This window comes from Octopus bimaculoides, chromosome 2, assembly GCF_001194135.2.
Source record: "Octopus bimaculoides isolate UCB-OBI-ISO-001 chromosome 2, ASM119413v2, whole genome shotgun sequence".
In the NCBI taxonomy this organism is placed as follows: Eukaryota; Metazoa; Mollusca; class Cephalopoda; order Octopoda; family Octopodidae; genus Octopus; species Octopus bimaculoides.
Window position 1 is genome coordinate 124,188,078 of NC_068982.1, and position 9,664 is coordinate 124,197,741.

General features: G+C 33.4%; 1 protein-coding gene across 1 annotated transcript in view; it reads left to right on the forward strand.

Annotated features, from left to right (window-relative positions):
- Nucleotides 1–9,664, forward strand: part of LOC106870974 (centrosomal protein of 290 kDa-like) — a 92,127-nt gene that overhangs the window by 36,719 nt on the left and 45,744 nt on the right. Inside the window, exons 19-23 of the mRNA XM_014917224.2 lie at nt 1,425–1,593; nt 2,726–2,775; nt 3,937–4,101; nt 6,043–6,195; nt 7,756–7,881. Of these exons, the coding sequence (XP_014772710.2) occupies nt 1,425–1,593; nt 2,726–2,775; nt 3,937–4,101; nt 6,043–6,195; nt 7,756–7,881 (663 nt within the window). The remainder of the gene's footprint in view (nt 1–1,424; nt 1,594–2,725; nt 2,776–3,936; nt 4,102–6,042; nt 6,196–7,755; nt 7,882–9,664) is intronic.

Consider the following 9,664-nt stretch of genomic DNA (forward strand, 5'->3'; position numbering starts at 1 on the left):
TTTTCCCTTGGATATGATGTATAGTGATGTCAATCAATGAAAATAAAGAGAAAAAAATATTGTAATACCTTACATTGGTTGTTTGATGATCCCATAATATTTTGGGAAAAATATCTCCTTTTCAAATTGAAGAAAGAAAAAAAATCAAGTATTTTAAAAAATATCTTTTTATCTAGTTATCTAGAATAGCCTGCTGCATTACAGGTTGGTAGGTGAAATGAACATAACTAATATACAAGAGTCTTCATTTCATAAACATAGCTGACAGTACAGCACAGAATTTGTGCATCAGGAGGAAGTGGCTATGTGATAAGAAGCTTGCTTCTCAACCACATAGTTCTGTGTTCAGTCCCACTGCATGGCACCCTGGGCAAGTGTCTTCTGCTATAGCCTCGGGCCAACCAAAACCTTGTGAGTGGATTTAGTAGATGGAAACTGAAAGAAGCCAATCATATATATGTATATATATGTGTATATGTATATATATATGGGTATATGTTATGTGTCTGTGTTTGACAACTGATGTTGGTGTGGTTACATCCCTGTAACCTAGCAGTTCGGCAAAGAGACTGATAGAATAAGTACTAGGCTTACAAAGAATAATTCCTGGGGTTGATTTCTTTGACTAAACATGGTGCTCCAGTATGACCGCAGTCAAATTACTGAAATTAGTAAAAGAGTATATGTTTTATATTTGTGAAAACAGGCTAAAGAGAATGTTTGAAGAGAGTTTTTTAAGTGAGCACATTTAACTTTAGACAGTTTTTTCTTGGTCTCTGTATCTCTATTTTTGTAAAAAATATCTCTAAGCTCGAGAAATATTTTACAAGCAAAATAAGAAGGTATATAGCTAATAACCACAGATATAAGTCAAATGAATTTGATGTTGCACTTTTAATTAGATTGAATTTTGCTAAATTGCAGATTTAAGTTGCTTGAATATGTAACATTGGTGAAATGTTAGAAAGCTTTTAGAAGTACTTGTAAGAAAAACCTTGAATGAGTTTGGTAAGGAATTAAGAAAGGAAATGTCAACCAGAAGATGTTTAAGAAATGTGTCTAATCATTGCAGGCTTGAAACATGAATCTCAAAATGTCAATGATAACAATTAATTGAGCTCCAGGTGCAAAACTGCTCTAAATTGTGAAAGACATGTCATCTAAAGTGAAACTGTTCTTCAAATCAGTTCTGAAGACCAAAAGAAAAAAAATTAATTCAAAAGAAAATTAAAGTGTTTTTTTAAAAAATTGTTTACGGAAGTAAAAATAATGAAAATTTAAATTTATTTACAAGTTTGGTTGATTGAAATTTATAACAATTTTTAAAGATACATTTATCTTTATCAAACAGGGTTATTGTTTAATATTCTGTTTTGTAAATTTGCTCTTATTACTTTTATTTCTCATGTTTTTTCTTTAATAAGCATACAGAACTTAATGAAGATTTCAAATTAAATTTGCAACGATTGGACGAATATAAACAAGAAAACATTGCATTAAAAACCCAGAACAAACAGCTTGAAAAAGATAATGCAGCATTGCTAGAGTCGTTGAAAGAACTTAATACAAATATGAAAAGTGGACTTGCATCAAGTAAGAGCATTTCAAAATTCAAATATAAGAATATTCTGCTTTGCTAATCCTTGTAGAACGGGCGAAATTTTGGCTGGAATGTTATAATTTCTAATTAAACACTTAGCCTTTATCAGGCTTTTATCAACTCTATTCTTCATCATTTTCCAAACAAGATTGGATGAGGTTGGATTGTCTATGTTCAATCCACTGCAGGATGAAGGCCTCAGCATGTTCTCTGCACCAACCATAGTCTGAAGTGGAGGCCATAAATTTGAGCTTGCAGTCATACTGGTTTGATGAGCCTACTCTGCCACACTAGCAGTTAAGTTGATTACATTGACCACTTAGTGCTCAGCTGTTACTTATTTTATCAACCCAAAAGGATGAAAGGCAAAAGTCAATCTTGGCAGAGTTTGAAACTCAGAATGTAAGGATGGATGAAATACTGCTAAGCGTTTTCACCCAGCATTGTAAAGATTCTGCTAGCTTGCCAAACAAGATGAGGTTCCCTTAATATAACAATGTCAAATAACTAAACAAAATATAGGCATTTAGTGCTTAAACTATTCAGCTTTACCTGTTATACAGGTAAATACATATTTCTTTTCTAATTCCAAAATAAGTAATAAGATGAGTATCTTTTCCTTCATAATTAACTTACTTTTAAGTATCATAGTATGCATGGAAGAAACCTCCAAGTAAGCTGTATTTGCAATACAGGTTTTGATGCTCTGATGAGCCATTTCACTTCATAATGTATGCAAAGTTAAGAGTCTGGTGGCAGAGAGACTCTATTAGAGTGATATGCTTTTTGCTACATGGCATAAAGTTAAAACTTTGACTAAAGTATATGGAGGATTTTAATATATTTACATCAGTTTGTTTAATGTGGAAGTAAAGAAAGAAAGAATACAGAAAAACATGGTAAAATAATATGAACTTTTGGTATGACTTCTTGTCCCAGGTTATCCAGTTCTTTAATTACTTACTTAATAAGTTGTTAAGTTAACATTAAAAAACATCTATAATTTATAGTTGTGAACATTTCATTGAATTTTGTCCAAATGATGACTCTGTACTAAGAGCCAATAGTCTTATATTTAATTTTGTAATTTTTCCTTATTCTTTATAATCTTTTTTTTTTCACTAGATTCAGAAGAAGGAATTATCAAGTGTCCCTCTTTGGAAAAGATTCTTGAAGTGAGTTTTTTTTAATGCTTTTGTTTTGATTTATTTCCTATATTTAAAAATATTTCTACCTGACAATAGTTATAATTGAGTTGCTATATGAGTTTTATAGAGAGATTGAAATGCCTATAGAAACAGTTTTTATTGTATCTAATACCATAAATACCAAAATTCTTAATATTATTATGAAGTTGTCAAATGTTATTGTCTACTTCCCAATCAGACAGCTCATAAATTATGATAAACTGTTTCATTACATGAGCTTCTTACATTTTGACATTACTGATGATTTTAAAGTCATTAAAAGTTATTGATTTCTACCTTCCTATCAGGTATAAAACTATATCATAGTACATAAATTATGACAAACCATTTCATTATAAGAGGTTGTTATATTTTGACTTTACTGATGGTTTAGTTTGTGGGAGAATTTACGTCAAGAAAAAAAATATATATATTTTGATGCTGACTTAGTTTATTAGAAAAGATTTATGTTGGCATAGACTAGTTTTCTTAAAACACAATATATTTTGTAGATGTTAAAAGGAAATTAATCTATTCCAAACTGTTAAAAGAATTTAATTGCATTTTCTCCCATTTCAGTGTGTTAAGAGACCATTTTCACAAATGCCATTTTAGTACAAACAAAACTATTAACATTCAAACTATTGTTTGGAAAGCAGGTTAATCATTTTAAATTCAGATCTTTCACCAACATTACTCAAAATGATACATAAATCTTTTCCAATAAACTTAGCATCAAGGTAAATTCATTATTTTATATTTACATTATCTGTGTAGCTGACATCTAATTGGTTGCCTTCATGCTTTAAGTGTGGTCAGTCACTGCTTTTATTTATTTTTTTCTAATGACTTAGTCTGAAGATGAAAGGCAGAATACACAACCCTTTATAGGGTCTTTCTGACTGGTGAGAGGAATGGAGAAAGAATGGGTACCTGGTCCAAATGCTTGTGAGAATAGATCTGCTAAAGATACACAAGGACCAGGTGTTATTCTTAAACTAGACATCAGATGAAATTTATCTTTTGATTTGGGCTGCTAATCATCATCATCATCATCATCTTCAGCAGCAGCATCAATTTTACTATCATTAGTAACTATTTGCGTGGAATTGCTTGATATTTAATTTTATCACTATATGAATTTTGCAGAACATGGAAAATAAACCTGCTTCAGAACATCAGGAAGTCATTCCTTACTTGAAAGAACAAATTAAAAATTTGGAAAACTGGAATAATGAACTGAGGTCAGTTTTCAAAGATTCTCGTCATGAAACCAATTTGGCTAAATTGGAAGCTGAAAAAGCTAATGAAAAAGTAAGCTGTATTTCTTAAAATGATTATACAAGTACCAAAAGAATATAAGAAGTAATCTCCCCACCTCAAACAAATGTTTTCTCAAATGAAAAATTATTACTTATATAAAAAATCTCAAAGAAACATAATGACACAAACTTTTTACAAGAAAGTTTTTTTGTATTGTGTTGAGTGCTTTCACTTTTCATAGCTTTTCAAACACACCTGTTATGGAGTAATCTATATAGAGGAAGTTGTTTTTAGTAGCAGTGTTGACTATTTTGTATTTAGTTTTAGATTTAAAAGTTTTATAAAGTATTTTTCTTTTGCTTTTTGTAGTTGATCATTTTCTTCTTTCATTTCTTCCATTTTGAAAAACCTCAAAGATTTTGAATTTTTCATTTGCACAAATGTCTAGATTCACTACATGGAACATGCTTATGTATCTGGACCTGATATATTAATTTTGATTCCATTTGGCTGATATAATTCTCATTACATTGTATGTGATGCAGTAAATGAGATGATTTTTTGTTTTGCAATCCATATTTTTTTTAATGTTTTGGTTGTTCCCTGTTCAATTATTTCATACATCCCACAACAAAGGTCTCTACAGTTTGTCACTTGCATTATTTCTTCTTGTGTGAATTTTGCCTTTGTTAAGTCTTTTAAGATTTGGTGGTTGTGTTTGGTTGTTGATAATTTGTGATTTTTAAAATTATTTTTCTGAGATTTGATGATTAGTGTTGAATTCTGTTTCCTTCAGAAGCAAAAGTACTCAAAAGAACTTACTAAATCATGCCATAACCGAAGCAAAAGAGATCCTAATTTCTGTCTTATGGAGAAGCCTTCACATTGTGGGTGATGACAAACAGACATAAATACTCCATTTGTAGTCACCCATAATCTTAGAGACCATCACATCTTACATTCAGCCACATGATACCTTCCAGTTCTACATCTGTCATCAAATCTCAGAAAAGTAATTAAAGAATCACAAATTATCAACAGCTGAAGGCAGCCACCAAATCAATGAAAAACTTTTAACAAAGCAAACTTCAAATCAGAAGAAATATTGCAGGCAACAAACTACTGAAGTATCCATTGTGGGCTGTGTGAAGTGGCCGAACAGAGAACAACCAAAAACTTCAGGAATGGGAAGGCAATGAAAGTTAATGCTAAAAGGCTCATTCATGTGGTGTTTGTTTCCATTTCTCTATGTAAACATGTCTGGGCTGTTTGTTATTTGATAGACTGAGAGATTATTATCTCAACTTGAAATCAAGTCGGGCTTGGTAATAGGAAAGGCTTCTGACCGTAGAAAAGTCTGTCTTAACATGCTCTCATCTGACCTATACAAGCAAGGAAAAGGAGATGTTAACAATGATCACACACACACACACACACACATAATGGAATTTTTTGTTGAAGATGATGTATGATTGTTCAGTTTTTTGCTGAATGATCTACACAGACCATTTGTTAATAGTGATCAAGTGTATGTGCTGTATATGCTCACTCCCTCCATCAAATCAATATCACCTGAAAAGGTGTGCAAGTGTACCACACATCAATTGTCAAAATGATTGTAGCGATGTGAAATGAAATATTTTGCTTGAGAACACAACATGCTGCTCAGTCTGGGAATCAAACCCACAATCTAATGATTGTAAGTGCAACACTCTAACCACTAAGCCACATGACTTCACACACACACACACACCCAGACACACACACACACACAGACACACACACACACACACACACACACACACACACACACACACACACACACACACACACACGTATGTACGTACGTTCTTTTGTGATAAAATAAACCATTTTCTCCATGTCTTCAAGCCTTGGAAAGGTTACATTGTAAAATTTATGTAAAAAAACAGCAAAAAAAAAAATCTTCACCCAAAACAACTATAAATGAAAAATGTTTTATTTATTTTGTAGGTAAAAAAAGTTGAGCAAGAACTTGCCAATTTGCAACAGCAAGCATTTCCAACACAAGGCAAGTTTCAACCACTGGCACTACCAGAAGATATGCCTGTTAATAGTTCTGAGTTAATTGCAAGTCTAAACGAACACTTAATTGTCACATTAGAGGTAAGTGTTTTATATCGCATACACCTTTTATTTTTACACGAACCCTAAACTCCTGATAGAATTGTAGGGCACTCTCAGAGCATATAGTATAGTTTGGGCATTTTAAGCTTCATGGAGCTCATCTTTTTCTTCTTTTCAACATAACAAATTTCTGCTAGAGAGAAAGAGAAGAATCAACTCCATTACTTGATTGTCCTCATCTTCTTGCCCATGTGGAATTTGAAGAAATTGAATACTAATAACCATTATTGAAGTTAACACTTTCTTGCAAATCTGATTAACAGTGTAACTTATGTAATGTCAACTAAGTCTGATGTTTATATCTTCTTATTCTCTCCCTGGAAAGACATGGAGTTTCAGCTGTTTCCATATTCTTAATCACCATACTAACTATTCTTATACTAACATCTTCTGCCGAATTTTCTTTAGTCTCATTATCCAATTCATACTGCTTGTCCTTGTAGAAATGAGCTGCGATGTTACTGGTGCCAAGCTGTATCAGCCTTTGCCTTTCCCTTTCTCTTGTAGTGTGAAAAGGGGAGACTGGTATGTAAGGGTGACTGCTGGTCTTCCATAAACAACCTTGCTTGGACTTGTGTTTTGGAGGGTAGCTTTCTAAGTGCAATCCCATGGTTATTCATGACTGAAGGGGGTCTTTTACTCTCATGTCATTACAAATAACCTCTCTCCAATGCAATTCAGGCAAGAATCTTCTACTGTAGCCCCAGGCTGACCAAGCCTTGTGAGTGGATTTAGTAGATGGAAACTGAAAGAAGCCAGTCGTTTATATATGTATATCATCATCATTATCATCATTGTTTAACGTCCACTTTTCATGCTAGCATGGGCTGGACGATTTGACTGAGGACTGGTGAACCAGATGGCTGCACCAGGCAGTTAAAAATGGATGTTAAAAGATGATGATGATAATGATGAACCTCATGCAGCTTCCCAGCTCTTTTCAAACCATGCAATCCATGCCAGTATCAAAAATGGATGTTAAAAGATGATGATGATAATGATAATGTATATATTATATATATATTTAAGCATAATTACAAGTTGCGCTTACATAAGATTCATTCACATTTAGCTCCTAGCTTTTCTATATCTTTCTAGATGTTTACCTGAATTTACTAACCACTTATATAAACTGAGGAGTGCACACTTCTTCAAATTTCTTTATATCCAACGATGCATCCTGCCCTACTCTTCGAAATGCCTGTGTTAGAATGGGGGCAGCTGATGAAGATGTTCTCTATGTGGCCTGTGTGTTTTCTGTACTCATTTTTCATTTTGTCTACGCTTTGTTTGCAATGTCCTGTACCCAGATATGCATCTATATATACAGGTAGATGTAAGTATGTACATACATGTACGTATATATGCATATACTCATTTATTATTTGTATTACTATGGATATAGTCTCTGTTTACAATGGTGTATCCATTTTGATGTTCCCTGATGTAACCACCATTAAAATCTTATTTGTGCCTGTATAAATATACACATATAACATATGTGGATAAACTTATTTTACAGTATTAATTATATTTCAGGAGTTGTTTATTCATCAAGAGCAAATAAAACAGACTGAGAGCAGTTTGGAATCCTATCACAGAAAATTTGCTGTTGTGAGACATCAACTGGGTCTGCTTTATGCTGACTATATCAAATCAAATCAGGTAATGTGGTACCATTTGATGCAGATATTATCAGATGAATTGAGCACTATCTAAGATAAATTCTTTATATTTAGATCTTAAGAATCACTATTAAAATATAAGGTAGTGAACTACTCTAATAATTTTGGTAAAATTTTTCTTTAATGACCAGTTTTATAAACAATATAAATTGGTGGATTTTAAAATAGCCAGATCTATTAATATTTTTCTATAACAAGGCGGTGAGCTGGCAGAAACGTTAGCACACTGGGTGAAATGCTTAGCAGTATTTCGTTTGTCTCTACGTTCTGAGTTCAAATTCCACCAAGGTTGACTTTGCCTTTCATCCTTTCAGGGTTGATAAATTAAGTACCAGTTGCATACTGGGGTTGATCTAATCGACTGGCATCCTCCCACCAAATTTCGGGTTTTCTGCCTAGAGTAGAAAAGAATATTTTTCTATAACTTGTATTGTCACTTATGAAACATCAATACCTTCATAAGATATATATTAACCTAGCATAAAGCTTCTCCTGCTTTACTATAGTCTCACTCAGTCAAAGAGGATCTTAGTCTTGTGAGTTACATGGTGACCTCACTAGTGCTGGTGCACAAATAAAAGCGTCCAGTACACTCTGTAAAGTGGTTGGCATTAGGAAGAACATTCAGTTTTAGAAACCCTGCCAAAGCAGAATTGGATCTTGATGCAATCCTTCAACCTGTTGCATCTTATTTAACCATTCCATCCTGTGTCAGTATTGGAATATATACATTAGAAGATGGTGATGAGGATTGTATATGAATGACATTATAGTAAAATACATACATATTACAGATCCAACAGGAAATGTTTTCCACCAAATCTCTGAAGAGTGACTTAAATTACAAATTTAAATAACAAATTAACCTTCACAAAGGTTAATCAATATATAAAAAGAAACAAATTACTGAACTTCTTGAATAATATTATACTTGGGAGTATCACTATATATATATAAAACTAAAAATAATCACAGGTATGATTGTGTAGTTAAGAAGCTCACTTGGCAACCACATAGTTCTGGGTTCTATTCTGTTGTGTGTGACTTCAGTCAGATGTCATAGCCTTGTGTTGACTAATGCCTTGTGAGTGAAATTTAGAAGACAAAGCCTGTACTGTGTGTGTGTGTACGTACATACATATGCATGAATTCAAACATGCATGCATACATGTATGTACAGCATGCGCGCGTGTGTATTTACACGAATGAAAGATGAGAACTGGTATATTCAAACTAAAGTACCCTGCTGTTCGTGTCTGAATGAGTTATCTCCCCTTACTTCAGTTTCTTCGTTGCATTTTGTACGTAATAAGTATAGGGAAATAAACACCTAACAAGGTATTGGGATCAGTATTATTATGTAGTGAAACTACCTCCCGCCATTAGATACAAACTACTATCTCCATTACATACAATCTTCTCATTTAAATATAAATAAATGCGAGCGTAGTAGAGAACCATTCCTTGTCCATCACGTGACTGATCATTATTCGAATCGGCAACTTCTTCAAACCGTTCCCGCCAGAACGCAAACTGACCAATCACGGCCCCTAGTAAGGTCACGTGATGGAGAATATTTCTACCATCTGGTGAGCCAATAGTTTGTTATAAATAGCTTTAACTCGGCAGCCAAATTCGTCTCGGTCCAGTTTCTCTTTGAGAACTGTTCCGTGTTCCACACGACAGCAGCAGCAGTTCCAGCGACCACTTCAGCAGCTTCGTCCAGCCACGATGACCTCCGCCGTCGCCACATCAGCAACAAG